Source organism: Sander vitreus, chromosome 2 (assembly GCF_031162955.1).
Source record: "Sander vitreus isolate 19-12246 chromosome 2, sanVit1, whole genome shotgun sequence".
Lineage (NCBI taxonomy): Eukaryota > Metazoa > Chordata > Actinopteri > Perciformes > Percidae > Sander > Sander vitreus.
In genome coordinates, this window is record NC_135856.1 from 8,912,932 (window position 1) to 8,934,971 (window position 22,040).

Genomic DNA, 22,040 nt, shown 5'->3' on the forward strand with positions numbered 1-22,040 from the left:
TAAATGACCACGTAAACCAACAACATTAATTTGTGCTCGACAACTGTTTTTAAATCCCACTCCGACTACATTTCCCGTCAGTACTCTGTTTTCAGAAACGATGAGCGACCACATTCAGCCAATCACATCGCAGAATATGGCTTTCTCGTTCAGTGATTGGCTATTTTTGCACTGATCTTCCCACGATGCTTTGCTGCACCGCCTTGGAATTCAAATCGAGCGAGCCAATCAGAGAGCGCCGTAACGACCGAGGCAGCATTTTAAATTTGTACCAGAGACTGTTGTCAAAAGGCAGGACGGAGTAACGCTGCAGTCACCGAGGGACTAGTTTGGCGATTAGTTTCATGTCTGCCTCAGGTTTTTTTCAATCTTGAGATTCGCATGCACTACATTTTTTATCGTTAAATCAAATGTTTCAATAACGTTCGCGTTCAAAGGTGGTTAACGTTAGTTTTGATTTGAATTCACAAGTGTATGGCAGCAAGCTAGCTTCCAGGGCTAAACTAACGTCGGTAAAGGTAGGGTTAACAATAGTTTGACCCTTGCAGAAATTATTGATACCTCGACTGCTGAAGAGTTTTAAACGCTTCTTTTAAATAGCACAAAATGAGTGCAGGTATCGCGAAGCCGGCGAATCCGTCGGCACATGTCGACCCAAAATCAGCTCCTCTTAAAGAAATCCCAGATGTTCTGGTTGACCCACGCACCTCGAGGAGATACGCGAGGGGAAGATTCCTCGGAAAAGGTGGTTTCGCCAAATGCTACGAAATTACAGATATGGAGACGAAGCAGGTTTTTGCTGGAAAAATCGTGCCCAAGTCTCTGATTCTGAAGCAGCACCAGAGGGAGAAGATGACCTCCGAAATCGCCATTCACAAGAGTCTCAACCACGCCAACGTCGTGGGTTTCCACGGTTTTTTCGAAGACGATGACTTTGTCTTTGTTGTTCTGGAAATCTGCAGGAGAAGGGTGAGTGTCATGAGAAAATGCATGCGTTCTCTAGTGAACACACTTCTCAGGGCCAACGGTCATCACGGCGGTCTCTTCCGTTGTCCTAACGTTACCAGTCCAAGTGGAGGTATCTTAAATTGCAAGAAAAGCCAAGGGAGTTTTGAACTGGTCGGTTAAAGTCCTTAAACGTAACGTTTAACCAGTTGGTATACACAAATCCTTAATCGTTGCTGACCTTTTCCCCATTTTTTTGTGCTGCCATGGTCATTTTCCCAAATATTTGCTTTGAATTGACTTGTCCAGTCAACACTGCATTATTGCCATGGTGGCCATTTCAAGTCTTGCAGCAAGAAAATGAGTTGGACTAACTTGGTCTTAAGTGTTTAATTAGTTTTCTTCGACTAATCCATTTTTCTTTTTCCATTTCAGTCCTTGTTGGAGCTGCACAAGCGTCGTAAGGCTGTGACTGAGCCAGAAGCTCGCTACTACATGACCCAACTGCTCAAGGGTGTCCAGTACCTGCACAGCAACAGAGTCATCCACAGAGACCTGAAACTGGGCAACATCTTCCTTAATGATGACATGGAGGTCAAGATAGGTAATTTGCTCCGTTAGATTGCATATGATTTGACTCCAATCCTCTTCCCATACCTGAGAAGGGTAATGCATACCAGTAACATTTATCAAGACTCACAAACAAACCTGTTGGTCCAGTAATAAATGGTTAGGGCCCAGCCCTCACTGGAATATGTCATACTTACTGGATGAATGGTTTCCATTGACTGGTAGGGAAATTTCCAAGGACCAAAATGCACAAATACAAATTTTACGCCGCTGATTTACAAAAGCTTGTCTGTCTCTCTTTTCTAGGGGACTTTGGTTTAGCCACTAAGATCGAGTTTGATGGCGAGAGGAAGAAGACCTTGTGTGGGACGCCCAACTACATTGCACCCGAAGTGCTTTGTAAGAAAGGCCACAGCTACGAAGTGGACGTCTGGTCGCTTGGGTGCATATTGTAAGTCTGAACACACAAGCACACCTGGGAGACACTTAACTGTTTTACAGTTGTTTCTTTTAGCTATAAATGCAAAACGGCACTATAAATCCTGTTTGAGTTGCATTATTATATTATACAATGGTTCTTGAGTAGGGCTGGGTATCGTTGACATTTTTTTTTGGGATATCGTGACTTGGATACCTGTTCCTGAACGGTTCCATTTTTTCAATACCAATTTTATGAAATTTTAATTTGAAGAAATTACTCATGAAGGCACAAATCGTTTTATTTTTCAGCTCCTAGTACGTGAGCCCCATCTCGGTTCGTAACGTAGTTTTTCCTGCATGCCTTTACAACGTTTAACGTTAGACGGCCAATCACAAGCATTATTAGATCTTAGTAGAAGCATGCTTATTGGCTCAGTGACGCTGATGAGATTTACACCTTAGGTATTGAAAGTTGGTATTGAACAACGAGGCATTTTTCTGTACTCTAAACTTTAGCGGCAATTTGATCGGTGCCTTAAAAGTATGGAGTTTGGTACCCAGCCCTATTCTTGGGAACGCTACAACCGGCTATACCACAGGCCATGCGTTGGACACGCATTGCACTAGTTCTACATGATTCAGCTTAGTCGGCTCAATGTCCTCATGTCTGTATCCTCTCAGGTACACTTTGTTGGTGGGTAAGCCCCCATTTGAGACCTCCTGTCTGAAGGAGACCTACAACCGCATTAAGAAGAACAACTACACCATCCCCTGGGTAAGCCTGACTAATGTAGCACACAATGTTCCTTCAAAATATTGTAGATGGATGGATAGATGGTGCTTTTTACACGTTGAATTTCATAATCTGAATTTTCAACACACTGCAGCACATCAACCCGTTGGCGTCGGCGCTCATCAAGCGGATGCTGCAGGCTGATCCCACCCAACGGCCTACCATCGCTGAGCTACAAGTGGACGAGTATTTTACGTCTGGCTACATCCCCACACGTCTGCCCACTACTTGTCTCACTGTGCCCCCGCGGTTCTCCATTGCCCCGTCCACAGCTATGGAGCTCAACCAGAGGCGCCCACTGACTGCTATCAACAACAAAGGTAATGGTCCCAGCAGTTAAAGGCTTGACTACTTCTTACCAAAGAAGCCTTTTTGTCTACAAATTATTTAAACAGTCCTGAAATGGTTTGGCTGCACGGGATATAGTGTTAATGACTTTGTTTCTCTTTCCAGCAGGGACCGAGAAGGGGGACATGAAGGACGAGCCTGCGCAAAGGTGAGTAGGACAGATGTTTGAGATGGAAGTAGGGCTGCTCGATTATTGGGGGGGGGGGGGGAATCCTGATTGCCATTATTTTGGTCAATATTTAAATCAGGATTACTCATTGGCTTTAGGAAAGATGTTGCAGCTATAACATTTAAACCGTGAAACGGTTAAACAAATCAACAGTGGAAACACCTTAAACTGTGAAATTTCCCACAATACTTTTCCCGTTTTGTTTTTTTTCTTCATTCAGTGTTTACTTGCAAAATAATCGTTTTTCTCGATTCCTCTGTTTTTGAGGATCGTTGGTTGCCTAAATTGAAATTTTTAAAATGTGATTAACTGCACAGCCATAGATAGGAGCTGGGCAAAATATCAGTATTATATTGTGATATGAGACTAGATATCGTCTTAGATTTTGGATGTCGTAATGTCACTGGAAGTTGTCTTTCCTGGTTTTACAAGCTGCATTACAGTAAAATGGTGTCATTTTGTGAACTTACCAGGCTCTTAGCTAACTGTTCTAGGGCTGGGCGACGGGGAGGGTTGACAACTGATGCTTTAACAAAATATCTTCACACTTAGGTTTTAGATAAATGATCATCAGTAATGTGATCATAATGTCTAAGTGGGGAAAAGGCAAATAATAGAACAGCTAGAACAGTCTGGTAAGTACATCACTTTACTGTAATGCAGCCTTTAAAACCAGGAAAAGACAACACTTATGTCATATCACGATATCCAAAATCTAAGACAATATCTAGTCTCATATCACGATATCGATATATTGCCCAGCCCTAAGCTGTTCTAATATTTGCCTTTACCCACGCAGTCATTAAATCCACACTACTGATTATACATCAAAAATGTAATTGTCAAAATATTTTGTGAAAGCACCAAATGTCAACCCTACAATATCGCCGCAGTATCAATATTGAGGTATTGGGTAAAAAAATATAATAGATTTTTCTCTGTATCGCCCAGCCCTAGACAGGAGTGCTCACAACTTATTTGAATCCTTTTTATGTAGTAACTGTTGTGACTTGTGTATTCTGTGTAGGGAGCCTGAGCCATCAGAAAACCATCTGAAAGACATGCTGCATCAGCTCAACAGCATCATTGCTGCCAAGCCCTCGGAGAAGGCAGTCATCTGCCAGGGTGAGTGCAGAGTCTTCAGTTTAGTCGACGAATCCTTTTTCGTATCGGTGTAGCACATTTTAGACGTTTTTGAATAAGCTTTGTCTGTCAACATTGTAAACAAATATATTTTGTTCGATTTTGTTTTTCTAGAAGAAGCGGAGGATCCTGCATGTATTCCCATCTTCTGGATCAGCAAATGGGTCGACTACTCTGACAAATATGGACTAGGTAAGCATTGGACTGTGTTCCCACGTCCATCTGCCAGCTTTTTTTTTTAAATTTTTTTTTTAACCTTATGTCCGGTTTTTGTTCTTATGGACATTACAAAAACTAATTTGGCTATTTATGTTTACTCTCAAATGTAGGTAACGGACCGTCACACAGGGTTTCCACGGGGTCTAAAAAGTGTAACATTTCAATTTTAGGCCTTAAAGTCAAATTCGTAAAAGTATTGTTTTAGGTCTTAAAGTGTTCATATTATGCTTTTTGGCTTTTTCCCCCTTTCCTGTATTGTGTTCTATATCTTTTTGTGCACGTTATAGGTTTACAAAGTGAAAAAGCCCAAAGGCACTTACCATCTCCAACAGAAAACACTGTTCAGACTGCTCCAGAAAAGCTCTATTGTAGTCCAGCCTTTACTTCAGAGACAAACGTGCGTCACTTTGTAACTGCGACTCCCAACAAAGATGGAACAGAAGTGAGATGTCTCGCTCTGTAGCTAAAACAGAGAGCTCAACACACAGGGTGAAAAGAGGAGCTGCAGCAATGTGTGCAGTACAAGAAAAAGATGGCGTTTTCTGAAAAATTAAACCACAAATCTATTCTGGTACAACCTCTAAATGCAACTATGAACCTGAAAATGAGCATAATATGAGCACTTTAAATAATTTTAAAAGGTTCTTAAATTTTCCTACGTCCATGTAACGCTACTGCGTATTGAAATTTTTTTTCGCCCCGTGGTGTTTTCTTTTGCTTGTATGTATATATACACATACACACAGATCATTATTACTCTGTCGCATTTATTGAATTTTAAGAACTTTATTTACTTTGCAAGTACTTTTGTGACTCTGTACGTCGTTGTTCCTTTGTCATGATATAGGTCTTAAATTTCATTCATAAAGGTCTTAAATTAGTAATGGCAGGAAAAGCACAGGTGTAACTGATATCATGAATGATGGCTCCGTTCCATTTTTAAGTGTCCCAGTGAGCCAATAATAATAATACCACCACCACTACCAGGGTCCTGAAACCTCCACACCAAAATGGAATGCTGCCATCAGTGTCCTGCTATGAAATGTCAAACTGTTCCATTTAAGAAAGGTTCTTAAGTAACAGGAAATGGCTGTAGTGAAGTGCCAAATGTATGTTTTTAGGTAGTTTAGAAACAGCAGTGGCATTATGTAGTTTGTCTACCAGAGAGCGCTGTCGAGGTTCATTTTTTAACCATTAAAAATTCTTCTTCAAAAAATTTTTATTTTAGGTTTCTTTTTTTCTTTCTTTTTTTTTTTTAAATCAAAAGTTTCAAATGTGTATTTCCAGGTTACCAGCTCTGTGACAACAGCGTGGGCGTGCTGTTCAACGACTACACGCGGCTGATCATGTACGCTGACGGAGACAGTCTGCAGTACATTGACAAGGCGGCCGCTGAATCCTACCTCAGCGTGCGCTCCTACCCTACCACTCTCAACAAGAAGGTCAGTAGTCCACTTTACATTTACTTCCCAAACCTTGGATGACCTTTTGTAATTTGTAGAGATAATGCTTTCCAAGTCACGCAGTCCGTCCACTTCCTTTTTCTTAAACGCCACATCACACTTGACGATCATGATGGGGATTCTTATGTACTTGTCGTCTCTCTCCCGTTCTAGATAACGTTGCTGAAATATTTCCGCAACTACATGAGCGAGCACCTGCTGAAGGCCGGTGCCAACATGGCTCGGCGGGATGGGGACGAGCTGGCGCGGCTGCCCTACCTCTCCCTCTGGTTCAGGACCAAAAGCGCCATCGTCCTGCACCTCACCAACGGCGCCGTTCAGATCAACTTCTTCCAGGTTAGACGCACACCACATCTTCTCTAGGGCTCGCTACCCAATTCAATGATTTTTAGGTGGTTGCATTGCCTCTTAAAGTATCGAAAAATGCCTCGTCATTCAAGGCCCAACTTCGATACCCAAGGAGTAAATGTCATGCCGCGTCGGTGAGCCAACGTGATTGGCTGTCTAACGTTGCACATCAAGGCAGGCAGGAAAAACTCCTTGTTTTTATAAAATTGGCATCGAAAAAGTATTGTTTAGGAACCGGTATCGAAGTCACAGTATTGGAATAAAAATGTTTTACGATACCAGTTTTTTATTTATTTTTATTTTATACATATAAAGCTGCTTACACACCAACCAGACGGCCAACCGTCGGCAGAAAAGGCAGTTGGACTGATCAGTCTCCCCGAGTTGGTCAAAGAAATGCCTCAGAACACACCGACGAGACGTAATACGTCTCCATAACAGCAGGCGGCGCTAATCTGTATTGTCGCCCATAAATGAAAACTGGCGGCTGATTGGACGAACGCGTCACGTGGGTCTTATTTCTCCGGAAATTCAAAGACAGACTGTCATGGCAGCTTGTTCAGAATATGATCTCATATTGTACTAAAATAGTTCACCGAAACGTGTTTCTTAAAACATTTTAAGCGAGAAATAGGCCATGCAGTTGCTGAATCTGTCTTCATTTCAGATTGACAAAGGTCAGTTTAAAAGATTTTCGTCAGATTTTGAGAGACTCTAGTCACGCTCATTCCGCTCCCCGTTTCCGGGTTAGCACTCCACCAATCAGATGGGTCATTGGAGTCCGACTCCCGGCAGTGCCCGCCCCGCCGGTTATACATGTCAAATCGGCCAAATGAAGGATGGCAGCCCCTCGGACGGACGACGGCACTGAACAGACTCGAGTCACTGACCTCGCCAGACTGTCCAACAGCCGATTATCGGCTCTGTGTGTCCGGGCCTTAAAACGTCCTACATTAGCTGAATTTTGCCCACGCATTCTGAACCTGTTTTCATTGACCCCTCTCTGCCAGGACCACACCAAGCTGATCCTGTGTCCGCTGATGGGCGCCGTGACCTACATCGACGAGAAGCGAGAGTTCCGCACGTACAAGCTGTCTCTGCTGGAGGAGTTCGGCTGCAGTAAGGAGCTGGCCAGCCGCATTCGCTACGCCAAGCTCATGGTGGAGAAACTGCTGGACAGCAAGCCTTCCACCGCCGCAACTTAGACCACTTTACGCCACACCTTCAATCACCGTCTTGTCTTTAATCACCGCCTCACCTCTTCCTGTCTGCCAGCTGCTCGGAGGACGGAACAGACCCTTAAATGATCCTGCATTTTCAAGTTTGCATTTTTATCCTTTTTTCATGCTGTTAACAGAAATTTACAGTTATTTAACTTTCTTGATGAAGCTTAATCTTGACAAACGCGTTCCTGCCGACATAATCTTAAAATGGCTGCAGGCGAGTTGACCCTGTATGTTTTTTTTAAATGAGACTAGGAGGAAAAAGATGGATGTCAGGTGTTCAAATCATCTTGAAGTTGAAACCTTCCCATATTGCTTTCTGCTCCGTTTGTTTGTTCATGTATCAGGCGTTATCTTAAACCTAAAGCTGAGCGGACAAATGTGTGGTGGCGACTGAGACAGACTGGCTGTGTGGATGGAAAAAACCTTCTCTGGTCTGCTTCTCTAGTTTTGTCTGTTTTTATCGTCTGTATGTAGAGAAATGGACCATGTTTATACGTCTTCATCATGCACATTCTTCCTGTGTTTTTACTCCCTATATATAAATATTTTAGATGTCTTGTCTTTTTCAACAGGACGTGCAAGCTTGTACATACTGCTGAATATGCATACTTGATGTAAAGATGGTTTAATTTTACCCAAGTTTAAATAAAGACTCTCTTGAACTTGACAAATTACTGGTTTGTTTTGCCCACATTTGTGGTTCAATGCTGATAATGCAAATATTTTATGTTGTCTGCACACAAAAACAAGACATTACATTACACATACAATACATTTGAGATTAAAAGTTTGTTTTTGACCAAAGAAACAATGCTTGACCAAAGAAGTCCATAAAAGGTACATTTGATCTATAGCAGCTAGGCAAACCTGTGGAAAAAAATGTCTCTTCTCGTCAGTGTAAAAGATTTTATAGCCCATTTCTGTCTCAAAGTATATTTCTCGATTATAGGCCAGCCATGACTATCTTACAGATAAGTGTTCAAATCTAGGAAAGTAAATCTTATCTGCATGGCTAATAAGTAGTAAAACCAAGAACACTGAAGGTTTTTTTTCCTTCTGAAAACAAGCTTTCCACAAAAAATAGCCATTTTAGTATTGGTGCGAAGTACTGTGATCTCTGGATTCTCTACACCACTTTCTTTTTTTAATTTTGAGAATATATATCATGTCTATAATTGCCCTTCATATGTCCCCGCCGTTTTACGCAAACTAGATGACCGACCTCAGGAGTTTGACTATGGAGCCACGGAGAGAATTTTACAAAATGATGTTTTAGTAGGAGATGATTGTTTGGTGTACAGTCATTATTATACAAGCGCCAAGCTATCTTCATTAATGTCCGAGAGATCTGCCAAGGACCCCTACATATATTATGTATAAAATTAAGTTGCATATTAAACTGGGGCTACAAAAACGTGGGCATCCTAAATCTTTTATACATACCTTTTTAGTGAATATAATACTAAGCTTTTAAAATAATTGTTGGCATGATTTTATAAATCATGTTTTAATGATGTTAAACATACATGTGGCACAGTGAATTCTGGGATTAACTATCTGTGGATGGCTACCTTAGTGAGTAAAGGTAGTCACTAAGGTAGCCTATCGTCAATAGTTTGTTGCTGGATTTATGTTAAAGGCCCTGAACACCCACACAGGTGTTCATAGTTTATTAGGCTGATAGGACCTTTTCCAGGACTGTGTGGGTGTGGTTAGACTGAGTGATTGACATCTTCCTGAGTCCACTGTCCACTTGGTGTTGTTGCACCTGTTAGGGCGGGACAAATGACACCTTTGTCATCCTTATTGGTAGAAATAATATGTGCCCTAATAAGTTCCAATCAAAGCTCCGGCCCACCTTCAACCTGAAAAGTCTTATCAGCCAGAATAACTGAAAACACCTGTGTGAAATGTCTGTTCAGAGGCTTTAAGACATTTCATTTTTGAAAAAAACTTTCAAAAAGGTAACAATAATTTGGTGGCTGAGGAAGCCTACATCCACAGATCTGTGGTTAGTTCTCCAAGATGTTTGGAACAACCTACCTGCCGAGTTCCTTCAAAAATGTTGTGCAAGTGTACCAAGAAGAATTGATGCTGTCTTGAAGGCAAAGGGTGGTCACACCAAATATTGATTTGATTTAGATTTCTCTTCTGTTCATTCACTGCATTTTGTTAATTGATGGAAATAAACTATTAACACTTCCATTTTTGAAAGCATTATTAGTTTAAAGCATTTTTTCATACCTGCCTAAAACTTTTGCACAGTCCTGTGTGTGTGTGTGTGTGTGTGTATATATATATATATATATATATATATATATAAATAAATTAAACGTCAGAAAGGGATTTACTTCCTTAGGGCAATGCTGGCAGGATAAATAGCTGTTTGCTTTGATCAAACTTGTAATCTTTGCCATGAACAAACAATCACACAGACCTACACTGTCTGTTCATATTATAATAATAATATAATTATTTGGATGGGATTGTTTACACTTTTGACAAATAAGAAACAGCATTTCCTAACTGTCCATCTTCTAAAAATATAAATACAGCATGTCTGTGGCCGGTTAGCTCAGTTGGTAGAGCGGGCGCACATGTGCAGAAGTTTATTCCTCGACACAGAAGGTCCAGGGTTCGAGTCCAACCTGTGACGGTTCTTCCCCCCCCCCTCTCTCTCCTTTCAGATCTCAGCTTTCCTATCCAATAAAGGCAGAAATGCCTTAAAATAAATAAAGTCTAGGATGGTTTTGGTAAACTTTAGCAATATAAAAGTAGACACAAATAACAGAAATCACAAATGTTTAATGTAAATTATGAAAACAAACTTTTGGCAACTCTTCTTTTTCTTTAAATATAAGAAATAACTATAACTATGTATTCAAGTAACCACAGTAAAGAACAGTCAAAACAGCAGCAGTAATAAAACACAAAGGTGGTTTTGGGGTTACAGTGGTCTAAAAAGTGAAAATCCACCATCAAGTAAACATTCTCACACAATGAGGTTCAGCGTGTGATACTGGCGCTCTAAAAACATTAGTGTAGAAAGGCTGGAGGAGGTTCAATTTAGAAGCACTCCACCTTTAACAATTCAGTCTCGCTGAGGTTATGTTACGTTATAAAGACCATGACTTTTTGAGTTTACAGTATATTGTTTTAATCTTAGCAATATGATGGCCTAGAATATTAAAATCTTTATGTAAACATTCATATAATGACAAAACGACATTCTGATTTGATAAAAGTAATCAGAGTTTCTTTAATGTTGATGGCAGAGTGAAGCCTGACTCGTACTGTAACAGTGTAGAGTAACGTCTCCGTTGTGATGTCCAGTCACCAACGTACCTCCACCCCCCCATCGAGCCAGCTGCCAGCCATCGCTCTCAGGAGCCCACACCATCCTGGAGGTTGCCCGCTGCCCGAGGTCCCACACACACACACAGCCACTCTGACTCAGGCCAACCACGCTGGAGCTGTGAACATCAGCTTCACACAGCCTGCAGAACACAGAGGCACATGGGAGTGGTAGTTACATGGATGTATATGTACGGAGTAGAAATGATTTGATACCATTTTTTGCTTACCGATACCTGAACTTGTGTATCGGCCGATACCCAGTACTGATCCGATAAAAGATACATATATTTTATTGTTTTAACAGCTGTATACTACTATCCCTGTATGGATGTGATATGGTTGCTATCATTGTTGTTAAACTCTTTGTGAAACATGAACACTCAAACAATGAACTTTCTTTTATTATCCAGTTTGACAGCGAGTCATAACGGAAAAAGAACATAAACTACTTTAAAGTGCTCATATTATGCTTTTTGACTTTTTCCATTTCCTTTATTGTGTTACATATCTTTTTTGTGCATGTTATAGGTTTACAAAGTGAAAAAGCCCAAAGTCCACCCTAAAGGGACTTACCATCTCCAACAGAAAACACCGTTCACAAACTGCTCCAAACAGCTCTACTGTAGTCCAGCCTTTACTTCAGAGACGAACGTGCGTCACTTTGTAACACGTGTTATAATGTTCGCCTAGCTGCTAGCGTGGCACTCCCTCATACTCTGCAACTATCTAGCTAGCAGTGCTTACTGCGCATGTGCGACTCCCAACAAAGATGGAACAGAAGTGAGATGCCTCACTCTGTAGCTAAAACAGAGAGCTCAACACACAGGGTGAAAAGAGGAGCTGCAGAAATGTGCAGTACAACAAAAAGATGGTGTTTTCTGACAATTAAACCACATAAACCTATTCTGGTACAACCTCTAAATACAATTATGAACCTGAAAATGAGCATAATATGAGCACTTTAAAGTCGATTTTCTTCTGGGCTAAATTAGGTATTGGATCGGTGCATAAACTCCAGTACTTGCTGATACCGATACCAGCATTATAGGTGGTATCGGAGGCTTTGCCGATACTGGTATCGGTACATCTCTAATACAGAGACACACAAATACATCAGTCCTCATTTCACCTGCCAGACCAGGCTTTGGGTGGATGCAGCCGAGTAGCCAAGGCAGATTTTCCACTCAGAGGGTTAACGGCGACCAAAGAGAACAGGGCGGTCTTCTTCCTTTCCTCTTTTGAACACATTTGATCTTTGGCTTCTTCCTCCAGAGAGCTGAGCAACTGATGCTGCAGCAGGACAAACAACACTCCCTGTGCACCAACACACACACACACACACACACACACACACACACACAGGAGTAAAATCATCTGAAGAGTGAGACAGTTATGGTGGCACAGGCAATTTCACGACAACGGCCAGCTCCTCTTTGCATGCAAAGCACATAGACTTACACTGTAAGAGTATCCTCTGAGACAGGAAGTGTGTGATACACCATCTCCGAGGATAATTCTCCGCAGCTGCTGTCCAGTCTTTAAATTCCTGTGTCACAGAAAATACATTCAACTGTAAACAGCAGAAGTGCATGTGAGAGCCAAATCTGGATGCTATTCTAACGATCATTATTATTTCTCTCAAAGAGGAAACGTGTTTATATGTTCAACATTTAAATTAATTCTGTTAATTCTCATCCAGCTAATTTGGTTATTTAAGCGCAGTTGAAGAGAGTTGAAAACATGATCAGCATTTGTATTAAATACCTTACTCAAATCTCTCAAAAAGCAGCTTTAATTGCTAAACAATTTTAAGATGAGTAAGTTTTGCAGTTAATCATTTAAAACATTTGAATGTTCAAATGACAAATTCCCATTTTTCGTTGCTCACAGTATCTCAACCTAATTTTGTATTGGTTCTTTTTTAGTGTATAGCCTTTTCTTTTGTTGCATATTTTATTGTGTCTAAGTATTGGCAACTCAATCAATTTAAACCAAAGGACCACATTTAACGTCTGAACCAAGGACATTACATCCATCTGGTACATGCTTTAGCCCAAGCAACTAACAACAACTATGGCAGTAAACCCACATAGGAACAACAGCTAAATGTCTTAAAATATTTTAAGGACCTTTTGCTGCGTGCTAACAATTAGTATGGCAATGGCTTCTCCATTACAATCTTCCTTACCAGACGAAAAGGTTTCCGCCCTCATCTGTGCCGATCAGAGCATCTGAAAGTCCGTCCACTGGAGCGAGGGCCCCGACACAAACGCCCGGACACAAGAGAGTCTGAGAGTTCCATGTGCTGAGAGAGAGATGAGACACTGAGATATCTGTGCAATGATGAAATAACTGAGATAGAATAAATAGGCCAACTCTGTGTTAAACATGCGGTATACTCGCCGCAGCCGACCTGTCTCGCGCCAGTGTGACGTCATGGGAGCGCCGTAACTGTTTATACTCGCGCGTGGTGGTCGCGACACTAGACGTCACATTGGCGCGCAACCGGTCGGCTGCGGCGACTGTACAAAGGCCTTTACCTGCCACTGTCTGACAGCGTAAACACCTGCAGGGTGGAACCAGATGCTGAGTGGGAGGAGGTAACAACTCTGGACTTAGACACACCCACAACAGTCTGGACGACGCCCTCACAGAGCAGCACCTGCAAGAGGCCGGAGCACGACAGCATCCTGTGCACATGGACAACAGACACACAGTTACGTTTAAGATGAACCCTGAACCTGCTGCCTGTGGAAACAGCTGGTTTTAATAAACACATGTTCAGATGTCCAGATGAAAAATGTCCTTGGATTAGCACTAGGCTTAATACTTGTCCAGACAATTAGCCAAACATGTTTTTAAATACATGCCAGAAAGTATGACTGAGTGTTTTTTTGTTTTTTTTTACCTCACTTCTCGGATTTCCAACTGACCCAGAGTCACACAGATCAGCCCAGCAGCATCCGGGACAGGAAACACATTGATCACTGGCTGTAAACAAACAGAGAAATTAATCATCCACATAAAAAAGTGTTGCAAGTTTGACCGAATTAATGTGTGCCATATTAGAAAGTGTCACATTTCGTCCTTAAAACAGGAAATGTGAACTCTTGTCCTTTTTTTTTTTTTAAGATTTTGTTTGGGTATTTCCGCCTTTAATGGATAGGACAGCTAGACATGAAATGGGAACAGAGAGGGAGAAAGACATGCAGGAAATTGTCACAGGTTGGACTCAAACCCTGGACCTTCTGTGTCGAGGCATGCACCTCTATATATGTGCGCCTGCTCTACCAACTGAGCTAACCTGGCCACCTCTTGTCCTAATTTAGTGCCTTTAAACAGACTTCCTCCCTATTTATTTTAAAATAATTTTATTTTTTTATTTATCGCTTATTAGTTTGTCTTAAAGAGATTTTTTTTGCTTATTTAAATCCAGCTCTGTGACATCTTTGTGTGGGCAGTGTGTTTAGATGAACGGTGTTTGGCTTCCCTTTGTGGTGCTAGTGCATGGAGCTCCCTACGGAGGTAGCTGGATGACACCAAACGTCTCACACTTTCCCCACAAAGATGACACAGAGCTGGTTTAAAGTCAACAAAGTAGGGCGCCCAGATAGCTCAGTTGGTAGAGCAGGCGCCCATATATAGAGGTTTACTCCTCGACGCAGCGGGCCGGGGTTCGACTCCGACCTGAAAGAAATCTTTAAAAAAAAAATAAAAAATCGAGTTCCCTTTAGTGTATGGCATTTGTCCGTGATTGACAAACAATCTAATAAATAATGACTGATATGCAGGTATGCATTCGCACACACACAATCACCTCATTGAAGGCCCAGGTGTGTGTTAAACTCCAATCACAAGCGGAAGTCTGACTCCAGAGACACACGGCCCACTTTCCGGCTGCTACGACACACAAATGGCCTGAGGATCCGGGCAGACAGCATGCATCCACCAGACAGCCGCCTGCTGGGGCCTGAACACACACATACACACAGCTGCAGATACACACATTTCCTCTGCAAATAATTGTCGACTTTAATTCAAAACTGCACGTTGCAGCCATTTTACAACCTTTTACCTTCAGTGTGTGTGTGCATCTCATCATGTGTTCCTCCGCAGTCTCCTCTGTTCTCAGGCCCACCTGCCCACTGGAGCCCTGTGGCTGGATGCTGGAAACTGTCGTAGGTGGTTCAACCCTCTGATCATCTGTACATAACGGCACGGATGAAGCCTGGATCTGACCGGCGGGGGAGGTGGTGGGCTGGCTAGAGAGGAGGGATGGACAAGGACAGAGAGCTGGAGGGGACAGGGCCTGGGTGGACGGGCTAAGGCGGGGAGCCAGGGTGAGAGGTGGGGCAGTGGGAGAGGAGGTCAGAGGGGGGTGGGGGGTGAGTCCTAGGGATGGTAGTGTGGGGCTGTAGGGTGGAGCAGAGGAGGGCAGGTGTGGGGTTACGAAGGGGCAGGGTTCTGATGCCAGAGGAGGGCTCAACAGGAGCCGAGAGTGCACTCTTGTGGAGTCTGGATTTTTATTTTCCACCAGTCTGTCCCTGGGGGGACTTGTGGTGGTTTCATTTGAATCTTTGGCAGCATTCAGATGCGGCATAGGAGACTCCCCTGGAGCTTCACTGTTCTTACGAAACTGTACAGCAGTGCAGCTGTTAGAAGGTTCCTCAGGGGTTTTCTGTATAGGGAAATCTAAGGAAAGAGTCTCGATTATGGCTTTGTTTTCTGTTTGGTGGTTTGTAGCCCTCTGATCCTCCAAAGGATGGAATACACCAGGACGCACAGTTTGTTCCTCTGATGAAATGACGAAAGACTCTTTTATTTGAAGTTCATCTGAGCGCCCGATGACGTAATCATTCACTTTGCCTGCAGGTCTGTCTGCAAAGTAGATGTAGGGCTGTGGATTGACAGGGTGGTCAACAGTTCTGTGTGTGTTGCTGGCTAAGACGCTACTCTGGCTATGTGTATTCAGAATGGCAGTATCTTGCTCCACATATTGATCGACACAGTCAGCAGCACAATCCTGAACCACAGACGCAGATTCTGTTGAAGTGGTGCGAGTTTGACACCCTGGGTAAAGGTTTTCAGTCTGCTGCTCTCCAGGGATTTTCATAATATCTTGTTCGGCTGACCCCTCAGTTATGGACTGGCTTATCAATTTATCTTCATGCTTGTGTACTATTGACAAGTTCTGGACGTCTACAGGCCGTGTAGCAGCTTGTTTTGGGTCAGTGGGGTGGGGTGAGTTGGCGATAGTGGGCGTGAGGCTGAGCGAGAGTGGAAGAGGCATCATTGCGTCACTGCTGCTCTGGGTGTCCGAGCGCCGGTTGCTCCCGCGCGAGTTGTGAGAAGGCGATGTAAAATATTCAACTCCGGAATCCACAGCGACTTGGCGGAGCTTGTGCAGCTTCAGGGAAGCAAACTGGTCATCGGGGAGATGGAAATCTTGCGTAATATCAAAGTTCATCAGCTTGTTGACCAGCGGGCCGGGGGACAGACAGGGGAGAGGAAACAGAGAAGTTTGGGCAGGTGACGAGGAGGGCAAGAGGAGAGATTGCAAGCTTGTTGCACCTGCAGGACACAAAGTGAAGGATAATTTAATGGGAGGCAACAGTTTCAGAGTTCTCTTTTATCCATTTATTTCTCTATTTATTATGTAATTTCTACCTTTGTCTCCTAGACACTTTTATTTGGAGGTTATGGGACACATACACAACACATATTTTAATACACGTGTGGTTATACAATGTAATGTCTTGTAAAAGTAGGTTTTAGAGCTGCACTGATAAGTTAATTGATTAGTCAAAAAACAGAAAATGAATCTGCAACTATTTTGATCATCAGTTAATCGTTTTGAGTAATTCACATAGTAATGTGAGTAATGACTCTTGGAAACTATGATGGACATTTTTCACATTTCATATACAAACCATTTAAATCAAGAAAAAAAAAAAAACCGGCATATTAATTGATAATGAAAATAATCGTTAATTGCAGCTCCAGCAGATTGCACTACCTTGGAATGACAAGACTGTTTTGTTTTACAAGTGACAATGACAATAAAGTTGATTTGAATTGACGAGTAGAGAGAATATGCTCGCTGTGAGGATGCCAATGACATGTATGACAATATGTCAGCCAGTACCGCAACAGTATGGCTCTCGTATATGTTTTAGTAGCTTTTGGACCACAGTGAAGTTGGTAGTAGATCAATTAGTAGAAACATTTGCTTTTCATCTTTTCGGGGGGGATAATGAAGATGACACCAGCCTTTAAATCATCTTTATATAATAACATTTTACTGTATCCAAACCTGTAATTACGATAAATCAATATTCTAATCTCAGCAAGACAAACCTGTAGACCTCATTCTCTATCACTGACACACACAGATATAGAGTCATAATACAAGTCTTACTTCTACTCGTCTGTGTGGATCCGTTAGTCGCGTCGCTGCTCTTTAGAAAGATGGGAAAGACCTTTACCAGATGTCTAGAGGCAGAGCTGACCTGAGCTCCATCAACTCCAGAGGAAGGCTGTGTGGCTGTGCTGAGGATAGACACAGACTCGGGGTCGTCCTGCATCGGAACAGCTTCTCCCGGAGTGAGGCGGGGCTTTGGTCCATCAGCTCCATGGAGAGACGACGAGGAAGAGAGCGGGGAGCTGGTTGGCTGGGGATTGTAGGAGGTTTGTCCAAGGCCTAGTCGATGCGTGTCTACAGAGCATCGTGGGGTCTGAGGCCTCCCTCTGCCCCTACCCCTTCTCTTCCTCTTACCTCTTGCTGGACGAACAGTGGTGACCGTAGGAGAAAGACAAGCATCAATGTCGACCTGATGACGTGAAGCTGAGATTTGATCTGAAATCTCACTGGAGCTCTGACCGTTCAGCTCAGCAGATGTGTCAGCAGACTGGGATTCCATGTGGGGATCTACAGGTGCAGTCGCCGGTGAGGACAAACCGGTCCCAGTGTGTTGACCTGATTGTTCAGGGTTGTGTGTGCGCCTGTTCAATCCTCTGCCGCGGCGATGTCGTCTAACGCTGAGCTGGGAAAGTATAACGGCCTGCATGTCAGGCTGGCTCTGTGAAAATGTCATACGTCTTGTGGTTCGAACGTAGTACTCCGCTGGGAAAAGTAGTCCTTCCACCAGGGTACAGGAGTCCAGGAGACCCACACCCTTTACATCATGCTCTCCTTCAATCAACTCAATTTTTTCTTCTTTTATTTCAGCTGTATTATCATGACTTTTTTCACTTTCTATTTCCTCTGCTGCATTTTTTTCAGTGTCTTTATTACTGCTGTCTTCACACAGCCTTACATCCCTTTGCCCTCTAGTATTCCTATTTTCCTCTCCTTCCTCTGTCTCCTTATTTCTTCCATTTTGTGTGACATCTTGTTCCGTTCCTTCAGTGTGTATAGCAGGGTTCCAACATGTGAGCAATAAAGAGGTTGACTCTGATTCTATTTTCCCTTCCGCTCTCAACTCAGTCTCTTTTTCCCTTTGTCTTTGTCGGCCTTGTATCTCTTTACCCGCAATATCTCCTGTTTCAGTTTGACCACTAGAGTTCCAGTGTGTAAGCAGCAGAGACGGAGATTCAGAGTGTGTACCAGAAAATAGCTCTTCACTTTCATTCACCACCTCTGTTCCCTCCATTTGGACTCTCTCTTCACTTCCTTCTGTTCTAACAGTCTCCATCCTTTCACTCTGGCTCCGTCCTTCCTCCCTGTTATCGTCTGTGCTCCTGCCAGCACTCCTCCTTTCCCAGCGCAGGCGGCTGCGCTGAGACCTGAGGCGCAGGGCGGGAGTGGATCTGTGACCTTTAGCTGTGTCATGGCTGGGATCTGGGGTTTGTGGGCAAGCAGCATCAGAGCTTTCCGAATTTGCTGGACCTGGTAAAACATCAGAACATTTGTGAATTCTTACTTGCACTGTTATTACAAGCAAACCATTGTCTGCTTCTCAAGAAGACTGTGTAATATCAGCCATATTATAAGAAGTTTTGTTTTGTTTTGGGATGGATAGACATGGGAGTAATTCATGTGTCGAAACTGCATAAAACAGAGGAAGAAAAATCGACAAACATGTATACATATAGGTGCACATTTACAGTACATCCAATAAGAAATATATTGTTCATTTCTTCAAATTAAAATTAGGCCATGACAAGAGATTATTTTTAAGTGAATTAGAAGAAACTACTCTTGCCTCCTCCCTAAAACCTTATCTGCCAATATCTCCCTCCTCTTTTTACACAATCTTCCTAGACATTTTCTAGCTGCTTACAAGCACACTAATAAAAATAGTAAGCCTTTAGTATAACTAAAATAGTTATATCCGGATTGCATGTCAATTTTAATGATTCAATATAGTCTATTAAACATACATATATAACCAGCTACACTTCTGACGACTCTATTCCCTGTTTCAAAACTTTTACAGCATACATTCCAGTCTAATTGTCACTACCATTACGTACTGTGGAAGATATTTCCTACCTGTACTTGCAGCTAATTAGGACGGACTCACCTCCAGTGTGTCTCTGGCACTGAGCTACGCTTGGGGCTGTCCCTTTGGTGGTGTTCAGTATCAATGAAGATGGGTGGGGACAGGGGTTGGATGTCACTTCTGGGTCTCTCTGGTCCTGGTGGTCCTGCTGACTGATCCTGCTCCCCACATGTCTCCGCACTGCGTCCAAACGCTCAGCACGCTGTGAGCAGTTCAACGTGTGTGTGTGTGTGTGTGTGTGTGTGTGTGTGAGAGACAGAGAATTTTTACACTGGGCTTATAACAGTAAAGTAAGAGACTCTTACCTGTAGCCTCTCAGCTGTCCTGAGGTACTCTCTCTGTAACAGTGCCAACTTCCTACGAAGCTGAGTGGGGTAAAATGTTAATATGTCAGCAGCAGTCAGAAAACATAGAATTAAAAATTCATTGTGGCACTTACAGATTAAGTGTACAGACACATGTACAGTAACGTTACCTTTTCCTTATCATCACAATGTAGTGTGGTCCTTAGCTGCTCCTCACAGTGCATGTTATCTTTACACTGTTCTGCAATCTGCTCACTCGGCCGTAACATCCAAGACACACTTACAAAACACACACATACACGACTACAAGTTAAATTTAGCTATGGCAAGTCTAATATGACATTGGTTTAGGTGGTGCATCTTACGTTCCATGTGAAGTTATTTGTTAAAAAACGTTAGCTTAACATAGCTAGAGAGGTAACGGTAGCTTAATAACGTTAACTTACAGTTCGAACTTAGCGTTATTTTCGTTATGCTAGCCACAAGCACACACACATATTAACGTAAAGAGTTGACAGCTAAATTGTCTACACACAAATACACCTAGTTCGTTGAAACGACACCTGGCCCATAAAAGTATATTAACATAGTTAATTCGTGGGACAGACTTACAGTGGCACCGCCGGTGTGTCCATGGAAAGTTTATTTTGTTATCGGTTATCGATTTAGTTCCAATTTCCCGCGACTGCCTCCTACAGACTTGAGCAGTGGAGCGTCGATGACTCGATCAATCCGGTGCGGTGACTCCGGTAATGGGGAATGAGAAATGTTTAGCTAGCTAAGTTAAGCTAACGTATAATGAACTGAAAGTTTAGTTTCGTATTCACTACAAAATCTTAATAGCACACATTAATAACTCCTTAGTGAAAACGTACAGTACGTAAAGTGGTTTAAAATGCCAACATTTTTGAAATTGCTATTTATACTGGAAGATATTTGGGTATACGTGCAGTTTAGTGTCCCAAATTCCCCATACAATGTCCTTAATTAATTATGAACCTGCTAAACCACCTGTGCTACCCTAACCCTAACCTTAACCAGTCTCAGATAAGCCTCTCATCATTTGGGACACTCAGTTTTTGGAAAATAATTTGTGTCACTAAACTGCACGTAAGCCAGATATTTGACTATTCACCTTTTCAAGCGGATATTAACTCTTACCCGTTAAACTTGTCACATAAATTTAGTCCGACCCATAACATGCTAAAATTACCTAGTGTTAGTTTACTATTACAAAATTAGATACAAAAAAAGGTTAGCGCTATTTTTTGGAACATAACGTCAGTTGGCACTAATATAACTTTAGCTAAGTATTAATGCAGCAGAAAAACACCAGCCTGTTCCCTTAAAATAGGAAGCAGAAAAGTATAAAGTGAGGGGTTTCCTTGAAGTAACCTATTACATCACTAAGTACAACTATGTACGTCGTACGTACAAAGATGATGTAGATATTTTATTTATTTATTATGTCTGTTTTTATTTAGTTTCAGGAAGAGGAAACCCAATAAGTATGAACAAAATTGAATTACAATGTATTCAGGAGTCAGTCAAATATTTACACTTCATTTAGACAGAAAAAAACCTAGGCAAACTTTGCTAATCTGAGCTGTCTAAAAATCACACAGATAAAGAATGGGAATATATGTGGAAAGCATTTGTCAAGAAAACCTCACAGACCAGATGCTCATCTTTAGGTGTCTGTGACATATTTGCAGGTGACTATGTTGCAAATTATATTAGTTAAATAGAATTTTTTATTTGTGTAAATGCAAAAGTTTGTTTTTCTGAATCCCCTTATGAAATCAAAACAATGCAGTTTGGGTGAATCTAATTAGTCAGTTAATGGCATAACTTAAATTGTAATTGTATTTGGTTTTATCTTGTAAAACTCAGAATACGGCAGTGTCTTTTAGTCACAAATAGAATGGCAAATAGTTTTCCAGAGACATTTTTTTGCTGAAATGGAGGTGCTTGCTACCTGAGAGAAATGACAGAGACACTGTCAGGAAAGAGTGTTTTCTGCACAGAGAGAAAGGGATTGGTGCATAAAGCTTATTAACCATAATCATGAGTATGCAACCATGTTTGCTGAAAACTATCAGAAGCACTAACACAACTTCAAGGTGTATAAATAAAAAAATGTAATGGCAAAATAGTTGCTTTAAAGGTTCAGTGTGTAACGTGTTTAGTTGTTCATTATCAAAATCTGTGTTGCCCGTTCACAAACTTG

The 22,040-nt window shown here is 42.1% G+C and overlaps 2 protein-coding genes across 2 annotated transcripts; one reads left to right on the top strand and one right to left on the bottom strand.

Moving 5' to 3' along the window:
- Positions 1-258: 258 nt before the first annotated feature.
- Positions 259-8,174, top strand: plk1 (polo-like kinase 1 (Drosophila)). The gene is made up of 11 exons (XM_078276053.1): positions 259-969; positions 1,381-1,549; positions 1,822-1,966; positions 2,617-2,710; positions 2,823-3,048; positions 3,182-3,224; positions 4,273-4,370; positions 4,503-4,580; positions 5,895-6,049; positions 6,224-6,406; positions 7,429-8,174. Exons 1-11 carry the CDS (start codon positions 607-609, stop codon positions 7,621-7,623), a joined length of 1,749 nt encoding a protein of 582 aa, XP_078132179.1. The 5' UTR covers positions 259-606; the 3' UTR covers positions 7,624-8,174.
- A 2,255-nt stretch (positions 8,175-10,429) lies between these two features.
- On the bottom strand, positions 10,430-20,494 carry palb2 (partner and localizer of BRCA2). The gene is made up of 13 exons (XM_078276070.1): positions 20,423-20,494; positions 19,981-20,089; positions 19,811-19,870; positions 19,527-19,707; positions 17,420-18,889; positions 15,077-16,572; positions 14,819-14,971; positions 13,910-13,992; positions 13,542-13,691; positions 13,190-13,306; positions 12,460-12,547; positions 12,131-12,315; positions 10,430-11,141 (listed from the first exon to the last, which is right to left on the bottom strand). Exons 1-13 carry the CDS (start codon positions 20,443-20,445, stop codon positions 10,904-10,906), a joined length of 4,353 nt encoding a protein of 1,450 aa, XP_078132196.1. The 5' UTR covers positions 20,446-20,494; the 3' UTR covers positions 10,430-10,903.
- Positions 20,495-22,040: the final 1,546 nt, after the last annotated feature.